The sequence below is a fragment of the Ornithorhynchus anatinus genome, chromosome 9 (genome assembly GCF_004115215.2).
Source record: "Ornithorhynchus anatinus isolate Pmale09 chromosome 9, mOrnAna1.pri.v4, whole genome shotgun sequence".
Taxonomy (NCBI): Eukaryota; Metazoa; Chordata; class Mammalia; order Monotremata; family Ornithorhynchidae; genus Ornithorhynchus; species Ornithorhynchus anatinus.
Genome location: NC_041736.1, coordinates 50,896,275 through 50,920,892, shown reverse-complemented (window position 1 = coordinate 50,920,892; position 24,618 = coordinate 50,896,275). Strand labels below are relative to the sequence as shown.

Here is a 24,618-nt window from a genome sequence, read left to right as displayed (position 1 = left end):
GGATGCACCGGGAGGAGGCGGGAGCAGACAAAGGCGGCCGCGGGGGCTCGGGGGGGAGTCGAAACGGAGCGAAAAACAAAGGAAAAAAGCAACGGCTCCCCCGGCTTCGGAGCTGCGCTTCTCCCCCGTCCCCGCTTCTATCTCCGCTCCTTCGTAAACAGCTTTAGTGTCTGCAAAGACGCACCGGGGGCAGCCTGGCCGAGCTCGGCTCATTGTCTCCTTCCCCCCGGAGGGACGGCCAAACGTGGGAGGCGCAAACCGAGAGGATTCAACCCTCTTCCCCCAACCCCCCGTTGGACCCCGTTCAACTTCCCCCCCTTAAAAAAGCAGCCTGGAAAGAGAGGGACACTTTTGTAAAAAAAAAAAAAAAGCCACGCAAAAATCCAATAAAATAACCGGTCTGCCTGCCACCACCCAGCTCTCTTTGCACCCGAGCTTCCACCCCCCCACCCGCACATCCACAGAGGCGAAAAAGGAGGAAAAAAATGCCCTGCCCCATCCAATAATTCAAGCGTTTCGAAGCAAGTCGGGGGGCTCGGAAGCCTCTGCGAAAGGAGACTTCCACCCGGGGTGGGGTGAGGATCCCACTTTGTGGGAGCGGGCAGAGTAGCGCTAAGGAGCCCGAAAGGATAAAAGTGGGCGCGCGGCTCTGCGAAGCGAACGCATCCCGGGCTCGGCGCGGCGTCTCCCCCATCACCCTCCCCCCTGCAATGGATGGGAGTTGCGGCAGCCCAGTGCATTGTGTAAGACGCGACCTGTTATGGCCACCACTACTTCCGGGTTCTAGCATTCGGCTGGGAATCCACCTCTCCGCCCGTGCAACACACACTTTACACACGCACGGGGGACTCGGAGCGGGCAGCATCGATCGTGGCTCCTTTAAGACAAACTCAGCCAGACATTTTTTTTTTTTTTTTTTTTTAACCCTCCTCCTCTAATCTCTCTCCAGTGCAGCAGTTGCAAAGAGGGAGAGAGGGAGAGAGCCAGCGAGAGAGGGAGAGGGGGAGAGAGAGAGAAAAGAACCGATTAGGAATTAGGATTCGAGGAAAGCGAGCGCTAGAGCTTTGTGCCTTTGAATATTAACATTTGAGGTGTTCTGACCAGTGGAAGAGAGACAGAGCGGATCATCATTCATTCACCACCTTGACAACCTCGCCTTTGATTGACAGCTGGAGTGGCAAAAAGCCATGAGATTTTGTAGTTGGGTTTGAGGGGCACTCTTCTTCTTCTTCTTCTTCTTCTTCTTCTTCTTTTTTTTTTTAAACTGATTTGGGGGAAAGGAGATCTGCTCTCTCCCCCCCCCTCCCCCGTCCCTACCCCCCTCCAACCCGCTGCTGTCTTGGAAACGGGAGCGCTTTTATGCTGAGTTATTTATCTGTACCGCTTCCTTGAGGTCCAGTACACTGAAGATTTTGGTTCCATTGCTCACGTTGCTGGAGACTTTAAGGGATTTTTTTTCGTCGGTTTTTGTTTTTTTTTTGTTTTTTTTTTTTCGGGGGAGTTTGCGTGTTTGTTTCTTTTCACACTGGCCTTAAAGAGGATATATTAGAAGTTGAAGTAGGAAGGGAGCCAGGCAGGCCGATGGCGCAAAGGGTACGTATTAAAAACATTCTGGAACTCAAATGTGAGATAAAATTGAAACGTGGCTGACAGAGACGCTGGAAAAAAAAAACTTTTTTCTCTCTCTCTTTGAACGAGGCCCCTAAAGCGGGGGCCTAAGGTGTGTGTGTGCGTGTGTGTGTGTTGGGTTGGGGGGGCATTTATTAATTTTTGCTTGTAAACTTTATTTGTGTTTCCTGGATCGTATCAAATCACGAAGGCTTATCACTGGAAAAGACAAGTTTTCTAGATATTAATGAGCGGCAGCTATTGATCTGGAAACGTTAGTTCAGACAGCCATGACTTTAAAAAATCGAGTTAATCTCCGAATTTTGATTTTTTTTAATGTCTAGGATTTGAAACTTTTTACTTAAAAGATGCAGTTGAAACTTTCTTATATGTTGCTGATTGTGTAGAGCTGAACTGTTCCATTCAGAAACATATCACTTTTTCTTAGGCGACAATGTTTTTTTCTGGTCGAAATTCTACAGTTTTGTGACCAGAAAATAGTCTTTATTTCAGAGATAGATTTGAATTTGCATGGATTGCAAAAAAAAATAGACTTATTACGTGTAAAAGCTGATTTGATTCCTTTACTGTTGGATGCCTTTACTCTAGTCTTTACTAGCTATTTTTATATAATACTAATTTCCTTAAAATTCCTATTTTAATGGAAATTTAGTGAGAGTAAAGTGAGACAATGACAACAAAACTCAGGGTGTTCTATAAAAGAAAGAGGTATACAAAAAGACTTCCTTGCATAATTGTGTTCTGCCCCTCAAAGTCTTGTTTGCAAAAGAAAGTTACTAGGCTGACACATTTTCCTTTACTCTTTTGGTTCAAGCAAGTGTCAGCGTCCCTCAAAACTCTCTTTTCACACCTCTGCTTTAAATAGATGAAAGTGGCGATTCCTCTTTTCTTTGGGAATCATTTCAACTTGCGGCACCTCAAAATCTGGGAGGAAGAGCTCTCCGAGAGCAGAATGCTCGGAAATTTAAGTAGCTAAATTTCGCCCCAAAAGAGTAGATGGTCATAATAATTTCTTTTTAACCTACGATAACAGACAGAACCCGAGGATGCCACTTTTTTTTTTCCTTCCTTAATGTGGGTACTTTAGCACTGCTGACTGATACCCGGATACCTGACTGCTCATCGGGGCGAAAGTTTACAACAGGAAAACTTAGAAAAGAATGAACTGTTTCGACTGCTTGCTTAAATTCCCCCCCCCCCCCCCCCAACCGGCCTTTGTAGAAGATTTGCTCGATTTTCTATGCGGGGCTCTCCTGGGTTTTGAAAGTGACCCGAATGCCGTGTCTTTGTCGAATGTGAACGAGGTTTGTCCGGAAAATCTGGGGGCCACGCCGGGTGATCCCGAGCTGTCTGTCCTCACACCTCCAGGGAAATTACCGAAAGTGAGGAGCACGTATTAATTCACGTGTGAGGGGTATAGCTCTCCCCATCCTAACTTTCTTTCTTTTTTTTTTTTTTTGCTGCGATGGAGGGATGAGGAAATAGGCAAGCTTCGCAGCACAAGTGCCCTGGCACGTTTTCTTCTTGTTATTTAGAGTTTCCTCCTCCGGAGATCTTGCAGGTTTTAGCCTGCCTCCTGTCCCGAGGATGCTTTCTGCGGGGAGACTCTGAATTTCTGAACTGGGGGATGGGGTGGGAGTTTGGGGAGGGGGGGAGGCTTGGTCTTCCTGCCTCCTTTCGTGCCACATCGACCACGCCGACACCGATCCGGTCCTCTTCAAGTCCCGGTTTTACTGTCACTCGGTCCCTGCCGCTGACCCCCGTGGAGCGGAGAGCTAGCCTTCAGTGCGAGAGAGCTGCTTTGAGTCTCGCCCCGCGTTTTCCCATTTTAACCGACTGCCCTTCTGACCCTTGATTATTATTTTTTTTTTCTGTGTCTGTCATGCAGTACGACGATTTACCCCATTACGGGGGGATGGATGGAGTAGGGATCCCCTCAACCATGTATGGAGACCCTCATGCTGCCAGATCCATGCAGCCCGTTCACCACCTGAATCACGGTCCTCCTCTCCACTCTCATCAATACCCGCACACAGCTCACACCAACGCCATGCCCCCCAGTATGGGCTCCTCTGTCAATGACGCTTTAAAGAGAGATAAAGATGCCATTTATGGGTAGGTACGGCTGGCATCAGGTTTAATAGTTAAAGCGCGATGATCCTCTCCCGCCCCCCCCCACCCCCTTTTCCCAGCTGACGGTAAGAGTAAAGCCATTGAACTTCAGATCGTAGGTAAATACTTGTGACCTCGACTTTGATTATCATTGCATGCAAATTTTAGGAAGCTCCCTCCCCCCCTTCCCCCTCCCCACCGCCTTTCGACTCGATCGGCCGAGGCTCGGCCTTTCTCCCCTCCAGGACAGTTACTTTTCCAAAGGGTGGAAATGGCCCCGGACCCGCGGAGGGTGGGCCCCGAAGGCCGTAGAGTCGCTTCGATTCCCATCCCACGGTCTTGGCCTCTTGGTAAGGGAGGGGGAATCGGTTTCTTTCCATCCTGGCTCTTGCCCGAAGAGCGATTGAGGGGCAGAAATCGAGGCGCCTTTGTTTTTGCTGACAAGTTTTAGTGCCGGGAAGGCTTGACAGAGCCCGGTCCTGCCCATCGGCCGGCCCGAAACGGCCAACGAGGACCGTCCAGCCTGGTTATTTCGGCTCCCCGGTTGGAATGGAGGGAATCGACCGTAAGATTAGCGAGGGGTCGAAAGCACTCTGACCGTGGAAGTTGCCGGGTTGCTCCCAGGGAGAGGGACGCTCGCTCCGAGCTGCTGCTGGAAAGCGGACGAAACTTTGATACATTTTACCGGCCTCGTGGTCGAAGGCGAAAAGCAGAAGAAAAACTTCCTTTGGAAGTGTACGTTTAAGAGGGGCAAGGATTCTGGGGGTGGGGGAAGAGGAGGGAGTCCCGGGGAGGTTGAGGGAGACAGTCTTGGGGGAGTTTTCCTGCAGTGGCCAACGCGTTTGTCTCTCGGGCCCTTTTATTGAGCACCGGGCTCTCTTTATCAGATGTCTCGAAAGTTCACTTCTGCCTACTGCGCGCCGATGAATTTTAGGAACTCGTACCTTTTTCCGGCCCACTCCTGCACTCTCCCTAATCCCATTTCTTTGTTTTCTAATCGCACATCTGTAGGATTGGTTTAAACCACCGCCTTCCTTCGCAGCACTCTTGGAAACAGTCTAGACGAGGGGGGACAGACACGTTTAAGAAGCTTTCCTCTTTGGAAAAGATTCCCCCCCCCCAACTCTTTATTTCTCAGCTGGGCTGTTCCAGCTAATAAATTACTGGAGACACCTTTCTTGGGCACCAGCAGACGGTTTCTGCCTTGCTTAAGATAAGCCGAATGCAGGCCACTTGCTTTTATCTCTGAGCATCTCGGATACGATTGTGCCGGCCCGGAGAGCCTAAATGAAGGACAATACATATATATATATATATATATATATATATATATATATTTCCAACCACTTTGGGGGGCGAGGGGATGGGGGGATGGGGTGGGGGCTGGGAGGGAAAGCAGTGCGTCTCTAATGATCGAAATAAAAGCGCTTCCCTCGATCCGGATGCCATCTGATCCACTAGATCTCTCCAGCGGATCGCGCTGAAGTCTCGATCCTCTGAGCGGTCAAATCTGCTCTGCGAAGTTCTCAGATCCCAGGCGAGACATTCAAATGACCGATGCTGGGGGTGGGGGGGGGAAATCTGCGCGTCCCCCATCCGAGTAATCTGAGCAACCTTTTTTTGGTTTTTTGGGTGTGTTTTTGGTTGGTTTTTTGGGGGGCCCCTTCTCCTCTCTCTCCCCCCCTTTCACTCCAAAAAAAGAAAAGTCCTCGATTTGGAAAGGAGGGAGGAGGGATGGTAAGGGGGTAGCAAAGTTAATTCAAAATGGCTGCTAGAACCGCTTTGGTTTTATTCTTAGCAAATGTTAACAATTTCTCCGGCCAGATATGCTGAAACGATCCTCAGATACAGCCCGTGACTCAGGGCCTCCAAGCTTCAGGTCTCTCGGTCGAAGGGTAGGTGAGGGAGGAGTAACGGGGAGGCAGGGCGGGGGAGGGGACGAGGAATAAAGGGGCTGGTGGCCACTAGCTCTTCTGGTCGTTTTCTGCTTGGGAGCCTCTTCCCAGCCATTCGGGACTAACCTCCGCCTTGTTTGTGATTGTTGTATTTTCTTGCAGACACCCCCTCTTCCCTCTTTTAGCACTGATTTTTGAGAAATGTGAATTAGCTACTTGCACGCCCCGGGAGCCGGGGGTAGCGGGCGGCGATGTCTGCTCTTCAGAGTCTTTCAATGAAGACATAGCAGTGTTCGCCAAACAGGTCAGCACAACACCCCCTCACCCACCCACCCCCTCGGAAAATCAGCGGCCGACACTTCATCCTAAAGCACGCGTGTTTCCGCCGCCTAAAGAGGCCTCTTCCCCGGGGGGTGCCAGGGCATAGGGGGGCGTGAGCGCGGGGGTGGGTCCGTGCAGTGGGTGCCCGTGCGTGTCTTTGAAAAAATCAGCTAAAGTCACCCCCATCGAGACCATCCCCTCTCCCCTCACCTCCCCGAGTAAATCCAGAGGATGCTTTTTTAAAAAAAAAAAATTAAGAAACATCACCCCGCCCCAAAATAAAGTTTTTCCTTTAACTGATTCTGACTTTTGAGATGCGTAATTTATCCGAGATGGACCGGAGCTAGATAGATGTAAATAAACAGATCTGTTGGTATTTTCGGCTTATTTGATTCCCGGTTTAAGTGTTTATACTCTATGATGTACTGCGCCTAGTAGAGCTTTGCACGGGAGGTTACATAATGGAGCCCGACCAGTGTAATGAAGCAAGAAGTAATAACGTCTGCATTTTCTGGTTCCATATTTCAAATCTTTTTTTTCTCCCCCCCGCCTCCCCCCACCCCTCCTTCTTACTTGTATTTAGATCCGAGCAGAAAAACCCTTGTTTTCTTCAAATCCTGAACTGGATAACTTGGTAAGAGTTGACACGCTTTTCTTCCCTTCTTCCTCCTTCCCCATGCCCATTCTCACCCCCTCCCTTAACCCCCGGCTCGCCTGTCTTTCTTCGAGGGCCCTGGGTTTCCCAAAGCCTTACTCCCCCGAACACAATATTCCTGAACACGGATTTTTTTTTTTTTAATTACAAGGAGTCCAGGCCGGCGATTCCGTGTAAAGACATTCACATAACGTTGGCTCGTGAGAGCCCCTTCCAAATGAGAGAGCGTTTGGTTTTTATGACATCCTAGGCTACAGAAGACTAATCAGCGCTGGGATTTATCTGCGGGCCTGTCAGTGTGTTCAAAGTTTACGGGTTTCCCCCGGCCCTTCAAAAAGGGTCATGCGACATGTAACGGGGGAATAGCCAAAACGGCCCTTCCCCACTTAATTGATTGGCGGATTAAAGCAAAAGTCGAAAACGTGATTAAGAAGAACTTCGTGCGTTTCCAGGGTTTTCCCCCCATTTTCCTCCCCGGAAACGACGTCCCAGTTATGCGTCTGCAGATGACTCCTCGGGGAAGGGGGGGAGGGGAGAGGGACGTTTATGATCCGCATAATTTAGCTGGTTTTTGGATTTTTTTTTTTTGGTGGAGAGAGAGAAATAAACCTCTAAGATCGTAGAGACTCGTTGCTGTTAAGTTTTAGTGTTGCTGCCATAAATCAAAACAACTCTTTATTTACTGAACAAGTGAGGTTAGATACTCCAGCGGTGACAGCTGTACTGTTTTCCGAAAGCCAAGGAGCGGGATGCTTAAACTTTTTGTATCTTTGCAGATGATCCAAGCCATACAAGTATTAAGGTTTCATCTGTTGGAATTAGAGAAGGTAATTTCTTCCCCTTCACTCTCCCCTCCTCTTCCCCCCACCCCCTTCCCAATTCGGTTCGGAATTGCTGAAGTTGAGGCTTCTGGCAAATTTGCATAAATGTCTTTCTTTCTGGTAATTAGTGTCAAGACCAATCTTGGCGTCCATTTCTCTTCGCAGTTTAATTACAATTTCAGCCACTAAAACCGGGATCACAAACGCCCTGGCCTTGTGTTCGTCCTAATACCTTGCTGGCTTTGTATAAATAGTTGCTATTCTCTGCATCAATGCTAAAAGAGTGAATACCGCTTCTTGTTTGTTTCATGGGTTCTTCCTTCCAGAGACCTCTCTCTTTTTCTCTTCCTGTTCAGGAACTTTTGTTTAGTTTCAGGGAGTTTCTAGGAGATGTTTTTAAAAGGCAGATGCAGGACCGACCCTGGGAATTGGGGCGGAGAGTGGCAAGGGAGGGAAGCAAAGAGCGAGGTGGACGAGACCCACGTTGTCCTTTGCAGAGACAAAGCAGAGCTAATAAATTCGTGTCAGTGTCTTGCACCTGGGAATATCGCACCCACCTCCACGCTGAAGAAAGGGGTGCGGAATAATGCGATTTTGCTAGCGATTCTGGAAACCTCTGCAGTAAAAGACCGATCGCACTCTAATTCAAACGAACATTAAAGTTGCCAGCACACTGGGGGTTCTTTTAACATACCAGTGATAGTTGGGTGTCTCCTCTTAAAAATAAAAATGTGGAGAGATCCTAAAGGTCCTGGAAGAGTTGTTGCGGCCCCCCGATGGATTCCTCCCGACCTTCTCCGGCATCTTTTTTTTCGTTGTTTATTAAGTTTGCCGAGATGCGTTGCCTTGCCGTTAGGCGCCCCAAGTTAGATGGTGGGTCTTTTAGGAAGCTGAGATCGAGATGCCTATATAGAGCATCCCACTGCAGTGCCATCTTCCTCTCCTTTTAAAAATGGTCTGGGGTCCACAGATCCTCCCAGAAGCAAAGGGGATTATGATGAAAGAACTGGATGGAAATTAAATAGTTTACCTTAAGTGTCACCCATACAGGTCACCTCTCTAATGGCCGCAGCCCCGAGAGCAGATGAATTTAACACGGGTGTTGAATATGTTGTAGCCTGTGAATCATCTTGTCACTGTCAATTTTCTGGGATATCTCTATTTTGCGAGAAAAGAAAGTTATTCCTAATTCTGGATGCGTCTACGGGTCTCTGGAGGACAATTGCGGCGTGTTTTTCCCTCTTTGGAACTTTGGATCTCACATGGGGAGGGGAGGACTGCACTTGTCAATTCCATTTATGTACTCCTGATTATATTTCCATTTTTTTTATTTCTGTCATAATATAGGTACACGAATTATGTGACAATTTCTGCCACCGGTATATTAGCTGTTTGAAAGGAAAAATGCCTATCGATTTGGTGATAGACGATAGAGAAGGCGGATCAAAATCAGACAGTGAAGATATAACAAGATCAGCAAATCTAACAGATCAGGTATGCTCTCTCCAATCTTTAACATCACTGAAAAAAATCTGTATGCATATCGCTTAGCTGGGTCACCACCGCCTCCTTTTATTATTTGCATATGATTAAGGCCCTTTTAGATAAATTTCCATCGAAATGAAAATTTTTGAATAATGTGGCTATTATTGCTTCATTAAGGCTTGCTCCGGGATTCGACCTGGCGAGATGAGCTTGTAAAAGCGTCGCCTGCAAACTTGACCTGTTTCTTGTCGCTTTTAATTTTTGTCTTTATTTTATTTACCCTTTATAATAATAGAAGTGTTAACCGCGAGTCGCTGCTTCTGGTTGTTGGGTTCGTTTCTTTCTTTCTTCCGAAGAAAAGCCCGGGACCTGTTTATTTTTTTTTTTAAATAAGAATAAATCCAAGATAGGTGGTCCGGGAGAGACAGCAAGGGTTTGAAATCTAGCAAATGCTGGCTATTTTCTCCCTGTCTATACGGTTCATTAGCCTGTCTTGTCAGTTTTCCTTGGCCGAACGCTTTTAGACCTCACTGAACATTGCTTTGTGTGATGCTTGATGCAAGCGCGCCCATTTTATTGTACTTAATAGAAAAATAAAACCAGGCGGGGTTATAAAATAGATTGATATGCGCATATCGGTTTTCCTTTCCACTCTTTCTCCAGGTCGCTCGTTGTCTCTGGAAACTGTAGGCTTAGTGTGGTTTTGAGTGTTATCTGCATTACGAGCAGGAGAGAGCGAGCAAAATAGGAATCCGGGCCTCTCGATGGTCCTGGACATTTTTTGCAGAGACCTTTCCTCCTCATCCTTCCCCTCCCCCCACCACCTCCCATCCCCTTTCCGTCCTCTCCCTCTCCTGCGCTCCCTCCTCCCTAACATTTGGTTTGATTGGCGATGTATGACTTTTTAAGGAGCTGGGTTTTTTTTTTTCCTTTTTCCCTCCTTCCCCCCCCACCCCCCCTTTTTTTTTGAATTGTTCGAAGGAGTTAGAGAGGATTCAGAAGTTAAAACCTGAACCGGGGGTGTGTTCGACAAGATCCGGGGGTCACTGTCGTGAAGGGCGTTGTAGCATCTTCGAGGGTGGAGTTGTTTTTCGCCCCCTGTGAACACATAAACAAATAGACGAAGTTATTTCTTCTTTATGATCTGGCACCTAAAGGCCGCCTTAGCGATCAGTGTTACTCTGGAGGCTTCCCTTTGTTAAAGCAAGGCGCAGCCAAGCAGACAGGGTTTTTCCTTAGCTAGCTTTGCCATTATCAAGAGCACTGTCAGCCAGGAGTTATTTTATAGATTACTTACCCAAGTACTGTACACTTCAGCCTGACTATTATCTTAAAGGACGCCCATCCCCATCCCCCGTTTTAACCCACTCAGTCAAGACTACAAATCTCTGTGAGATAAGCACTGCTTATTGAACTATTATTACTAATTCAAGGTTGGCTAAAGCCGGTCTGATGTCAAAGCCCGAACGCGGGAGGATCCCTTCCAGCGTTTTCATTATTGGGAGAGTTGGAAAACTTTCAACAATGTATAAATATGCGCGGAACAAATAGCTTTAGAAAAGCCAAGGCGCCGAAAATCAGGGTAGAAGGTGTTGAAGATGCCCCTCGTAGACCCTTTCCGCCTTTGCAACCGGCGTTAACTATATAACGTTTAAACCCAGGGAGCTATTTAATGCAGATTCAGCTGAGAAAAACTTGGATAGCTGCTGTTGAATAAAAATTGTAATCCAACAAGTCTAACTAGAAAATGGGTTTCTAAAAGCTCTGGAGTGCTGGGTACATAAAGCTATTTGAGCAAATTACAAGAATCGCTTAGGGGCACGAATGAAATCAACACTTTAATTGCCTCCAAAATGAAGATTTATACCCCATTTTCCCAACGAATCATTATTTTATTAAAGAGAGAGCGAAAGGAGCAAACTTAGAGTTATTTTGGTAAAGATTGAGAACTCGTATTAAAATTCACGGAGATACCGTCTTAAAATATCTGCCAGATGGACCCTTCTTAGTAATTTACCGATAATTTGTGATTTTGCAAAGACTGCAGTCTAAAGGTTACTGGTTAGACGTTGCACTCGATTTCCCAAAAGTTGGATCTGACCTGTTTTTTGAGTTTTTTTTTTCTCTTTAGGGTTTGGTTTTGCTGTTTTTTTGAGATAGGGTGTGACCTACTGGTGTCTCGCTGCTCGGTTATCCCATTTGGAATGTGTGTGTCTGTCTGTGAGTGTGTGTGTGTGTGTGTGTGTGTGGGTGTGTGTCTGTGTATGTGTGTTCCCCCATATCTTGCTTAAGGGAAGTGGAACTGGTCGGAGGAAAAAAAAAAAATAAAGCAAAACCAAATCTGAGCTTTCTCATTTTCGCCCTCCTGCAATAGGTGTGAGGGAGCGAAAAAGGGGTGCGGTTGGGTTTCTCCCGTAGGACAGAGGAGTAGAAAATCTGTTATTCACCTGTAGTTTCCTACAAGGTGAAGGTAGGCTCCAGCTCTCCCCCTGACTGCTCCAGAGTCACCCCGGGGAGCGCGCAGGGCATCGAGGGCGAGGGAGGGATGGAGGATTGTACTTTCTCAGCGCTTAGTCCAGTGTTCTGCCCCCCAGTAAGCGCTCAGCAAATACGATTGAGTGAATGGAGGGAGGGAGGAAGGGAGGGATGGCTGGATGGCCCGGACTCCTGGTGCTGCGGATTGAAGGGGCGCCGGTTCCCCCCCGCCCCGCCGGCTGCCCCCTCTTGTAAAAAGGGCAGCGCAGGGACCTCTCTCCATTTGCTTGTGAATGTGGCCCAGCCTGTTTGATCCCGTGTTGTTGTCTACTTCAGGCTGTGCTGACAAATGCAGATCCCCTTCAGGTGTTATGTGAGCCGCGGAGCCTAGTTATCTAATTAACCCCTCTGTCTCTAGAGTGCGGGAGAGGCGAGGGCCTTCCCCGGGACCCAGTCCCCCAGCCTCCAGCCCCATCGACACAGGACCTGCTGCTTTGATACCAAGCAGTTTCCTGGAGGGCTAAATCGCAGTAAATCCACTCCGCCTCGGAGTGTTTTCTATCAGGTTAATAATAATGATGTTGGAATTTGTTAAGGGCTTACTATGTGCCAAGCACTGTCCTAAGAGCTGGGGTAGAGACAAGAGAATCAGGTTGCCCCACGTGGGGTTCACAGGCTTCATCCCCATTTTACAGGTGAGGTAACTGAGGCACAGAGAAGTTAAGTGACAGGAAGCCACTAGAAGTAGTAATCCCGCTCACATCCCCCCAGCTCGTCCTCCTCCTCCTCCTCTTCTTCCCCTTGGTCCGGTCTCCATCCTCCTCCCCACCACCTTTTCCAAACCAGGTGGGTGCCTCCAGCCGGTCCTGTCCCCGCCCGGTCCACCCAGGATGTGGGTGGCTGGTAGTAATAATAATAATGATGATGGTAGTTAAGCGCTTACTATGTGCTAGCACTGTTCTAAACCCTCTCCCCCCAGCCGCGACCTCCCAGCGACCCTCCCAACCCCGACAGTGCCATCGACATGCAAACGTGGGGCGGGAGGAAAGTTGGGGTGCAGAGAGATGGAGCTGGGGGTGGGGTTGATGCGGGGGATGAAGTTAGGGCCTAGAGGATGCTTGTCGTGGGGGGCTCTGGCATCTTGCAGTCAAAGGGTCGCAGGCGTTTCCCCCGCCGGAGAGACTGGGCAGGGGAGGTTTTTTGGGGGGCTACCCACGCCCCTCCTTCTCCCCCACGCAGGGGTCCACCCCATGCCACAAAAAGGGGACAGGGAGGGGAACGCGCGTGAGGTGCATTCATTCAATCGTATTTATTGAGCCTTTACTGTGTGCAGAGCACTCTACTAAGCGCTCCCCCCCCCACGCTTTTCCGAGCCTGTTGAGCAGCAAATCCAGATAGGCCCATCTAGTCGAGGGGTTAAGAAATGGCTTGCCCTGGGACCGAACCAACCGTGATTTCTCCCTAGGTAGGTTAAGCATTCAAGGCCGCAAGTCTCCTTAGAGGAGGATTGCCTTGTGAGTAGAGGGTGATGGGGTCTTGAGGAGCTGAAGATTGGGGATGACGTGGGTTTCCAGGATAACGATCAGATCTTGCGATGCATTGGTGTAAAAAGCTTCTCGGAGTCTTCATTCGAGAGGATTATTACGTATAAGAAAGCTTAGTGGAACGATGTAAAACACTGCTGTGGCTAAAATTCTCCCAACATGTTAAGACATTTTCATAGAATTGATAATGTATGCAAATATCCCTCTATCCCTCTTCCCCCCCCCCCCCCCATTATTGCCATGGGAGAGTATAAGAACATTTTTCTTTGGGGGATGAGGATGGAGGGGAGAAGAAAAAAGTCTTAATGGCCCTGATGGGTTGCAAAAGATGCTTTTCTTTATTTTTGAATAGCTGAGATGACCGTCCATTTACTAATACTTAGTAGAAATTGAGGCAATACATTTTCATCCAATAAGCAGACTGTGAGACCCAGCAGCAGGAGGCAGTAAAATGGTCCTTTGTCAGGTAGTTTGTTTCTAAATGCTCAGATTTGGATCCGTCTTATTTAAATTGTAAATGCCCGACGGAGGCATGAAAAGGGTCATACTTCTTGTCCTGCCTCACTCATGGTCTCCTTGTGCCACATTGAACTGAGGGTCGTGTGGTTTGCTCTATGAAGGTCACGATAACAAGTATCAACTAACTTAATTTTTGATAGTTGATCTGGGTCATCTGCCCTATTCTTAATTCTTCTTTGAAATATGTCAGAGAAATTATGACAGGATTCCCCTTAATGATTAAATAATAAGGTGTTGACTACTTGTCACTACACTGGCTAATTAGGATGTTCGTTCTAGGCCGTGTATTGCTTTGCACCCTTTGGTTGAAAAGTTAGTTGTTTACTGAGTGAGTTTTTATTATTTCTGTATTTTCGGGTCGGAGTGTTTGATCAGAATTGAATTAGTGAGCGGAATTGTATAAATACCGAAGATACGCATTTTGGGGAATGGAAAAAGAAATCCCTGTGGATTGTTGAATGGTCAGTTGAAAAAACAAATTAGTACTCTACCACGGAGGTGCGAGTTAAAATGAAAAAGTTATATTCTTTGCTTTTCTCCTTGAGCCCTTAAATGTTCGTCCCCTGTGCCAGGCCCACGGTTCATGGAAAGCAATGATACTAATGCTAGATTTTGCAAAGTAAAGCCCCGTAACAGTAACTATTGTTCAGTGATTTAACTAGCTCAGTGGCAATAGGTCACTAAAACAGCATCCCTCTCCCCCAAGAGTGACTCCACTGCCTACCACTCTGAAACCTGTCGAGTTGTTGTTTACCATTGTTCCAGTTCCCCCAACCTAAAAGGCAAAGGGCATTTTTTTTGGTAGGGTGGGGGAAGGGGAGGAGGATTAAAATTTGGGAATGTGCCTTTAAAATCGTGTCTGAAATATCAAGCTGTAGTTGCACAACATTTTAAAATCATTAAGTTTTCAAACACTTGTGTGTTTAAATTTTTAAATGTTTGTCAGGATCTGAAAAGATTTAGAACACAGCTGTTGCTGGGTGTTGGAAGGAAAATTATGCAGTACAACTCCATACTATTCAAGGACAAAGACTAGCCACATACTAGAAATTTAGTTTTAGGTAATCCAGATGCGATAAACGATAACCTGGGGCTTGTCGATTTTAAAGGTACTTTACCTTGGTCCCAGGTAAGGCGAGGTGGGATTATAGAAAGTTCATAAAAAGTTGGCTTATGACCCTTGGTTTACAATAACATGTATATTGGTAGCTTACCCAAAATGGCTCTTTGGGAGTGTAGTGTTTAAGGGAAAAAAAAAAAGTTATGGGCAACATGAAGTATTTTAGTGTTTGTAACACGTCATGCTTTTTACTGCGTCAACGATATTTTCTCATGGAGAGTAAACATGTCAAACAAACGTAAAATATAAATGATCATTTAATCAACGTACGTAAGTTAACTATGTGTACGGAAACTTTTAAAGCGACGTCGGCAAAAGGCCAAATTCTGATAGGGACCAGCAGAGAAATGATCAAAAATGAACCTGAAATAAGACTTCCTGTAAGAGGATCTATAATTCAACATTATTTGACTCCACTGTCAGGGAAATTGTTGAAGGATAGTAAACTGATACCAGAATCTCAGTCATTTTTGTTACAGTCTTAAATGTTTGCAACTGTAGCATTTTAGATAGTCTCTTTTGGATTATGATATGTCATATTTATATCAAAGAAGCCTGGAATTTATGTTGTAATATTTTTAAAAATTTCACAACTTGTTCAAACTGCAGTCAAGTAGCGCCTAGTTTATTTTCCCCTTCAAATCAAAATGATGGAAAATAATCTTTTACAAATCAGTCATAAAATAAGAATATACACACAGTACGGCTCTGACAATTGTGCAGATGTTAGGATAAGGATAAGTATCTTCGAAAATCTCGAGTAAATGAACACTTCACCAAATCATGGTGAATATGCCACTCTTATTCTGCAGGGGGCATCAAGGAAGAAAACCTATTAAATATTAATAACTGAATACATTTTTTCACATTTTCATTCTTAGTTTCATTTTGAATACTGATCTCAAAACTCGGCTTTTGGAATTTCATCACAGCTGAGAAGTTTTACTCTCATTATTTGTTATTTGAAAATAAGTCATGCGTATAGAATTCTTCAACAGCAACATTAAAGAAAATGTGAATGCAGATTAAACCAGTGTGAGCGAGGATGTTCTCAAATTTTGTCCTAAAGTCGTGTAAATCATTCACTTTGATTTTTGGGAGATAGAGTCTGGGAACAGTGTTCTGTAGTCTTGATTTACCTGGCTGGGACTTATAGCCATATCCACTCGGGCCAGATAGTACGTAGTCATGGTACTATAGGAAATTCAGTCCGGTTCCAATGTGGAATGTGAAATATTCCCATTTAAACTAATTGAATGACTTGCAGTAAAGAGAATAAGAAGCGGTGAAAATTACAATACTACAAAACAACTTTTCATGCTTTGCCAGCTAAAAGTTCATTGTCGCATAATGAAAATCATGTCCACCGCAACATGAAAACACGGCAAATGTGAAACTTTCATATTTTAAAAATATACAGCTTCATTAAAATTGCCACAAAATTGTTCAACATGCTTTATTTGAGGCTTATCTTTGCCAAACACCTGTTGTGCATTGCCTTATGGGCAAGTGTAATCTCCTGCAAATCATAACGACCATATTAAAGCATTTGTATTCGTCATGAAATATACGTTACCTGGTCTGGTGTAACTTAATGGAGTATAAATAAGTTGTGAAAATAAACTTTACATTACTTCTAATCTTCACGAATATATCTGAAGGGTTGATTCTTCCCTTGGCACCCATACGCAGCTCTATTAAAGTTAATACAATTTGTGCTAAAGAATAAATAAACCCCTGTAGGTATATTATTAGTATTCTTGACTTAAAAATTATAATTATGTTATGTTTTATTCCTCAAAGGAACTGGGAAGAATGGGAGCTTTAATTAATAATGTTTTAAGACTCTTCATAACTTTATTGGCCAAGCACATTTAATCAAAGTTTCATAGTATCTTTTTGGGGGATTTGTCAGATTGCTAGAACAAAATCAAATACAAATTTCAGTTGCTCGAAATAGTTAAAGTATTATGACTTAGGAAGGAGTTCAATGACGACTCAGTTCTCGAGTGATACTTGCATTTTCCAGTAGTCAGTGAAACCTTTTAAAGAGTGGACATAATCTGATTCCATTTTATCAGGTACTGTTGATTTATTATTGCCACTACTATTAATAATGGTATTTGTTAAGCGCTTACTATATGCCAGGCACTACACGAAGCGTTACTGATTCTTTAAATAAGTTCACGATGATTTTATGCATGGAAAACATTTGGATCAGGATAAGAGTTATTTTAGGAGCCCAATTCCATAATGTTTTAGCAGTTAAGCTTCACTGTCTTCCACCTAAGGTGTAAGTTAAAGCTATAAACTACAACTTTTTGATGTGGTGTGTTTACTTTTTAAATTCTAGTTACGTTTGGGTCTGTTTCTTTTAAAGAATAGAAAAATATTAAGGGAAATTAATAGAAATAGAGACCAAGTGAAACATCCAGTCCTTCTGGTTGTGTTTCACAAACGAGGTGAGAAATAAATATCCATTATTTCTTGGGAGTTTGGGTTCCCAAGAGCTCGTGGGTTCTTTATATGCAAGATCCGTATCAGCCACTTTATGATCTTTTGTCTTAGTGTTAATTGACGGGTTAATTTTGGGCTCAGAACCTTCAGATTTGCCTGTTATTCTGAATTTGCCTTATCATTATGACCTGCAGAAACTGGATTAGAGTGGATTTGTGGCTGTTTTGAAACTTTAGAAAATGAAGTTTTTAACCAACTTGAATAGGACATTAAAAAGGCAACAGCATGAACCTTTTGAAGTAGCTAGAGGTTTCTCTGCCACACAAATTACCAACTTGTAAAATGTTTATCACTTTTTTTAAGCACTGTAAGTTAAAGTACATTTTTCTGACAATGCAACTCTCTTAACCATCATTGCCATATATCTTCATAAAAAGTAGTGCTTTAATTTTGTGGACAAGTTATAATCAGTTGTAAGAAATTCCTCAACCAGAAACCTCATGAGAACTACATTTTGAAGGGCAACTCTGAAATGTGTATACGTAGTGTGGCAACTTGTAATGCTGGAAATGGAAACCTTTGGCAGTTGAAAACAAAGCTCATTTAAAATGGAGAATTAGAATCACCACTTGATGTGGGGCCTTCTTAGACTGAAACTTCATTGTAGGATTGGTTTGAGTGGTCCAGAAATGTATAGTAATAGCAGTAGAAGTCCAGAACTAACTTGTATCTACTCCAGTGCTTGAAAGAGTGCTTGGCATATAGTAAGTGCTTAACAAGCACCACAGTTATCATCTCCCTCTTCCCTGACTCCCCTTTTCTCTTCTCCCTCTTCCTGTCCCTGTCTCCTCGTGAAAAGAAGAAGCAGGCATCATGAGACCAGACCTGAGAGTAATATCTTGGGAAACTAAAATCGCTTTATTGGTCACAGGGGCTGGCACTGAAGAATGGGAATAAGAACATGGCTGGCCAATAGCAGCCTAGCTGTCTATGATTTTGCATTCCATATTCCGATGCAGAAATCGAACCACAGTATTAAATTCTGCCATTCGCAATTCGTTAAAAGTTTCCTCTCAAGTTCCCCCTAGATTTGGTATGGCATCGAATCCCTGTTTGCATTTCAATTAAGAAAATTCTGGTTCAAATGTTTTATGTGATAGCTTGCCATTAAATATTACTTTTATTTGAAATTGTTCATTCATAAGAGACCAAGTCTCATGAGTGGCAACCCTGCCCTTCACTCTTGAACAGTTCAGTTCAGATAAATGTATTATTTATTTACAGTCTATTGTATACATTATTTATAGGGTATGTGCCATAACTCTACTGAGTATATGGAATTTATCTTCATGAGATAGTGACATTCTTAGTCAAGAGTAGCATAGCTATAAGTGGGTAATAGGGACTTTCTTCTTTGTATTTTGATATAGTTATTACATTGTTGTTTTATGTAACTCGCTTGAATTTTAATTCTGATCGTCATAGTTGCCAAGTGAAATGAGTTAACTCTTATTGCGAATTGATCCAAAACAGAATAAAAAATGAGGGAAAGAAAGGGAGAATCTTTAAATTTCCTCTCTTCTGGCCCACCAGATAACAGATTTTATTGGAGTATCAACAGCAGTGAAGGAACTAATGTTCCTCTGATTTTAAAGTTAGGATGCCTTTTTTTTAAGGAGAAACAGCGTGGCTTAGTGGGTAGAGCACGGGCCTGAAAGTCAAAAGGACCTGGGTTCTAATCCTCGCTCTGCCACATGTCTGCTGTGTGACCTTGGGCAAGCCACTTAACTTCTCTGGGCCCCAGTTACCTCATCTGTAAAGTGTGGGACAGGGACTGTGCCCAACCTGATTAACTTGTATCTACCCCAGCACTTAGAACAGGGCTTGGTAAGTACCATGATAATTATGATGATGATGATGATGATTTTCACTGCAGACAGATGTGGCCATTTGCCATTATATTGCCTTGTTTGACACTATTTAAACTCTCCCATTTCTCAAAGTTGTAGTTTATTTTATTGTCTAAATACCCCTCTAGACTGTAAGCTCTTTGTGGGCAGATCCTAGCCACTAACTCTGTTGTATTGGACTTTCCCAAACGCTTAGTACACTGGTCTGCACATAGTACACAGTATAGCATAGTATAGCAAGCACATAGTAAGACCTCAAGAAACATCATTGGTTGATGGACTTGATTGAGTAAAAGGCAACACTAGAAATCATTGTCTAAATGACAGCCTAAAGACACATAGCCCTATAACTTCAGGTCCGTGAGGGCTGTGGCTTTTTGAGCTGGACTCCCAGCTTCAGTCCTCCCAGCTTTATGATGAGACCTGAGAGTTTTCATTCAGGACTGAAGAAATTCAAAATGGTGGCTGTCCGGTAGCTCACTCGCCCCCCTTGGAATTCCCACTCTCGTTTGTTTTGTCCCTGTGGAAATTTGGTGAGAATTTGGCACTTATACCTTGAGCCCCAATTAGAAAGGGTTCAGTGATTTCAAGAACGGTTAAAGGAGCACCGTCGGTTTGCTGACGTTGTGTAAGAGGACATGCCCATGTGATCTTCACAGCAGAGAGCAGTGAGTTCTACTGCCAGATGCCATATTTCTTGTCATGGGCCTGGAACTGTGTTAAGTAGCCTATGCATCTAGTGTATGCATGATGCTCAGTTTTTATTAGAATAACGATTAAATTACAAGATGAGACTTTGAAGTTAAAACTTTGGATAACTACTACTGTCTTCCTGAAGTTTATTGTCTGTTTTTAAAACTTTTCAAAATTTAAGTAGTTATATATATGCATTTCACGGTGTTTATTGAGTGCTTACTGTGCAAAGCCCAGTTCCTTAATTCATTCAGTAGTATTTATTGAGCGCTTACTGTGTGCGAGCACTGTATTAAGCACTTGAGAGAGTACAGTGCAACAGAGTTGGTAAACATGTTCTCTGACCACAAGGAGCTTCCGGTCACTGTATATAGTATCTATCTATCTATCCATGTATAAATACCCTGGTGGTAATTTATTGGTAATTTAATCAAAGACTGCTACTAGGGACACTGCGCTAGATTTTTTTTTTGCCATTGATTCTCATAGGAATTCTACCTTCTAAGACCCCTGATTTTTCCTTTATAATTCATTTAAATAGGTTTTTATCCGAACACTCTGTGAACCCATTGATTGAAAAAAAGTCGGTAGCATTTATTTTTCTAAAGCACTTTTACATAAGGTATCTCATCTAGTCTTCACAACATCTCTGTGAGAAAGGGATAGAAAGATTTCCTTATTTCCATTTTACAGGAAACAGAACACAGAGCGGCCAATAACATACAGCAGGTCTGTATCACAAACAGAATTAGAACTGAGCCTCGTAATTTTCCCACTAGACCTCTGCACAATATGCAAAAGTTTCAGTTCCTTTGTGGTCAATGAGAGGAGACCAAAAAAAGGTATTATTAGAAAGCAGACAACAGATTTAATGTATTTTTAACTGGGTAATGTTTTAGAAAATCATTAATCTATAAATAACAAATATGTATTTATTAGCACTTTACTCTGATCAAATAGCTAAGATGTCATTTCCATGTGGTTTTACGACAGTGAAAACGAAGGCAAAGTGTTTCAAGTAATTTGCTTAGGTAATGCGCTGTATCTGAACCGATTAAGCATTCCTTCTTAGACTGTGAATGCCACGTGGGAGCCGATTATCTCGTATCTACCCCAGCGCTTAGTACAGCGCTTGGCACATAGTAAACACTTAACAAATGCCGCAGTTAATTCCATAGTTGCTTGCCAGCATTTTGAACGCTTTTCTACTTCTCAGTGACTGCTTGAACAGAACAGCTATTCAGTTCTGCTGTGTGTGTGTGTGAAGCATACTGATTAACAGCCTAATTTTGTTATTTTGTTATTTTCACTTATTTGGTTATAATTTGGGTTCATATATCCTGAGAGTCTTGTGCAATTTGTGGGCTTTCATTAACTAACCTGATGACTTACTGATTCATAGCTCTGAATCACCAAGTCAGTGCAAGTGAAATAAAACATTGAAAATCAGATCTTCCTATGAAATATGATTTAATTAAAAAGGCAAAAGAAGCAAACCATGCAAACTTTTTAATGCTTTCATCCGTTAAGTTAGAGCCAAATAATTCTGATCTATTGAAACAACCACCAGAAATGGTAGAAAGTTTGAATGGTGGAGATTCCAACAGGTAACTTTTTGCAAATATATGAAATAAGCATTGTGAAATGCATGGATATGAATGTTTAGAAATAGGGTGGTGCCAGTCGTATCGGGGGCTTTTTTTTCACATCAGTCATTAACCCTGCGAACATATCAGAGGTGTGGTTTCAAAAGTGATAATGCGGGATGGTCAGGAGTATTTAATTTAGGCTTCTGCAGGATTTCATTGTGAAACACTGTAAAGTTGGTTAGCCTTGAATTTCTGTACTAAAAAATTCTGCCCCACCAGGTGGTTCCAGTTTTAAAGATGTTATGCGAAGTCAGTCTCTGATGGGCTATCGTTTCATAGAAAAAAAAATTACTAATATTTTTAAATGTAAACTCTATGTTTTGCCATACATTTTTTTTTTAAATCCTCCTATGGAAAAGAGTTGAATCTTTTTCACTTTGCTTAAAATTAGAAAAAAACCCAAAATGTGTCGAGCAGAGCTTTTGAAGCCATCTCAAAAAAAGATAGAAAATCTACATTTTGGAGATTCCAGCCGGGAGCTTTCCGCAAATTAATGCAATGTGTGTGGCGAAATGTATAGATGAGAATGTTTAGGAAAAAGAGGTAGTACTATTGGGATCAGAAACATTTTTCCCCCATAAATCAACCTTCACTTTTCTGCTTACCTTCACTTTTCAGTTTTATTTCCATTGAGAACAACCTCAGGGAAGCCTACTGTCTTGAAAATACTTGGGTACTCAGGGCTTGCAACAAATTCCTTTTGATTTCCCCCCACAATAATTTGGGTTTCTTTGAATGTAGCTGTCAATTCCACATTTCTTTATCCTTTGCTTAAAATCTCTGATCTCAAAGTCTCCAGTCACAGTTCTCTACTGTGATTTTGTTCAATTAAGATTAAGTTGTAAAAGTGGTGCAGAATTTACCAGTGCATGTCACTTTTATGAAACAATTAAAAATGTTGGGTTTGTTTTTACATCTATAAGTTTTTGTTTAGAGTGGGGGATTTACGTGAAACTTCATAGCTAATTAAATCAACCATAATAATTAACACAAGTGCACACTAGGGCCTGAATTAGCTCAAATGGTCGAGCACTCGCCAAGCAAGCAGAGAGGTAGCAGGAGTGACGCTTGTATTTTCCATGTTTATGAGAAGCAGTGTGGTCTAATGGAAAGGGCCCGGGCCTGAGAGTCAGGGAAAGTTCTAATCCAGGCTCTGCCATTTGCCTGCTGTGTGACCTCAGGTAAGTCACCTAACTTCTCTGTACCTCAGTTTCATCATCTGTAAAATGTGGGACAGGGGCTGTGCCTTGATCTTATTATCTTGTATGTGCCTCAGCACTTAGTACAGTTGCTTGGCAAATAGTAAGTACTTTACAAATTCCACTATTAATATTACTACTAGGAGAGTAAAAATAAAAAGACATTTTAACAAAGGTGACAAAATGATTCACGGCACAAGTATTTGGACTGGTTCTAGATACTCACTGCTATACAGTCCAGCAACAGTAACCCACTGGAGAGGGATGGAAATATGAAACTTTGAAGCTGGATAGCGCCCGATGACACTCAAGAATTCCAGGCAACCCTTTGCCAAACTTCCACCCACCCCCCATCATGACTACTGTAACTGTTGAAAACCGGATGAATGACCACCCTAATTTGAAGGTTCCACTAAGACTTTTTTTTTTGGAGTCCAGGGACTAAAGGAAAGTGCAAGGCCTGGGAGTCAGAAGACCTGGATTTTAATTTCAGGTTGCCACTTGCCTGGTGTGGCATCTGGGGCAAATCACCTAATTTCTATATGCCTCAGTTTCCTCATATGTAAAATGGGGGCAAAATACTTGCCCTCCCTAACTCCCTAGCCCCATCTGGCACAGGGAACTCTGTCCAATCTGATTATCTTGTATCTACTCCAGTGCTTAGCACATATTAAGTGTTTAATAAACATCAAAATTATTATAATTTTTCCAAAGCCTTCCAGTTATTTTAAAATAAGTGGGCTTTTTTGATTGCTTTCATCCAGGTTCTTATGTACTTCTTTCGTGTGCATTTCGGTATGTACCTGAGGCCTTACTGATTAGTGGAGCCTGATTGATCAAATGATACACAACTGCCCATTTAAGGATGAAATTATATAGAGACAAATTTTCACCAAAGGCAGAAAAGTGCACAAACTCTTCCTCCACTCCTCTCTGCATGCCTCATTACACAGAGATAGAAGATTCGAGGTATGAAAAAATTAGAATTTTGGTAATTTCATTGCATTTGGATGCTGGAAGTACAGAGCACAGTTTCACAGATAACTGTCCCACCATGTATAACTTAAAATGCCCATTCGTTTACTTATGGCCTTTTTTATTTTTTGATCTCAACTTACTGGCCCTTGCACTAGTTTGGCGCAGATTTTATCTTTTAGCCTGAGGACAAATGTTCTTTCTTGTGTATTCATTTGATTTACATAACTGTACATAAGTTGTGAGTTTTGACTAAACTCACCTGCGCTGGGGAGCAGCGGCATGGGAGAGAGTCGAGGGCAGAGACAAGTTTACCTTGCGGAAGCAGGTAATGGTAAACCACTTGCATATTTATACCAAGGAGACTCTGTGGATGCACTACCAGAATGATTGCAGATGGAGGTGGGGAGTTCTGGGAGAGTTGTGTCCATGGCATCGCTATGAGTCGGAGACGACTCGACGACATAAGACAGGACACGTAAGTTGTAAGGACATCTCTTGTCGGCTGACACCAGTGTGTTACCATAAGTTTTCTAATGGCTCCAATATTAGGAAATTATTAAATTATATTAGCCCATTAAAATTACATAATTTCTGCATTGGCTAATAAAGAATTGTGAGTAGAGGAAGTGAGCTCTGATTGTTTGTCAGAAAATTGGTGTCATGATGACTGGTTTCCATTCTTCTAGAAGTCAATAATAGATGTTAATGTCTGACCTTGAGTCTATAACTACCTTTTGGGGGCCTTTTATCTGTGAAGTGGGGTAATATGAGCAGTGGTTCTGTGACCCCTGTTCATTTTAATATGCTTTTAGTGTGTGATCGAGGTTGTTAACATCGTGATACCTTTTGCAAGAGACTAGAATAGTGGTTCTCAAACTTGTCCTCAAACTCAAACCAGCCACAATTGTCAAGTCCCGAGCCAGTCTTCCACCAATACAAAAGAAAACCTACCCCAAATTTGCCTTCCTTTTGGCATTTTGGAATCTTCCAGGAGGTGGAGGAGAGCTCACCCTTTCATCAAACCTTGGATTTACTGTTGCCAAGTAGTTCATATTTCTGCCACTCCACCACCAATTCTCCCACCCCCCTGATTTGAGAATCCTCAGACTCGTGTCACAATCTCCAGAGTAGGGGTAAGCAAGAACAGCCTTGAGTA

At 43.4% G+C, this 24,618-nt stretch overlaps 1 protein-coding gene across 4 annotated transcripts in view; it reads left to right on the top strand.

The window, feature by feature from the left end:
• Nucleotides 1-940: 940 nt before the first annotated feature.
• Nucleotides 941-24,618, top strand: part of MEIS1 (Meis homeobox 1) — a 144,100-nt gene continuing 120,422 nt past the window's right edge. For 2 of the 4 annotated variants that reach the window (XM_029071680.2, XM_029071682.2), the window contains exons 1-6: nt 941-1,593; nt 3,518-3,744; nt 5,799-5,940; nt 6,541-6,591; nt 7,389-7,439; nt 8,781-8,927. In XM_029071680.2, the coding sequence (XP_028927513.1) occupies nt 1,582-1,593; nt 3,518-3,744; nt 5,799-5,940; nt 6,541-6,591; nt 7,389-7,439; nt 8,781-8,927 (630 nt within the window). In that variant the 5' untranslated portion in view covers nt 941-1,581. The remainder of the gene's footprint in view (nt 1,594-3,517; nt 3,745-5,798; nt 5,941-6,540; nt 6,592-7,388; nt 7,440-8,780; nt 8,928-24,618) is intronic. The other 2 variants (XM_029071681.2, XM_029071684.2) reach the window with 1 other exon arrangement.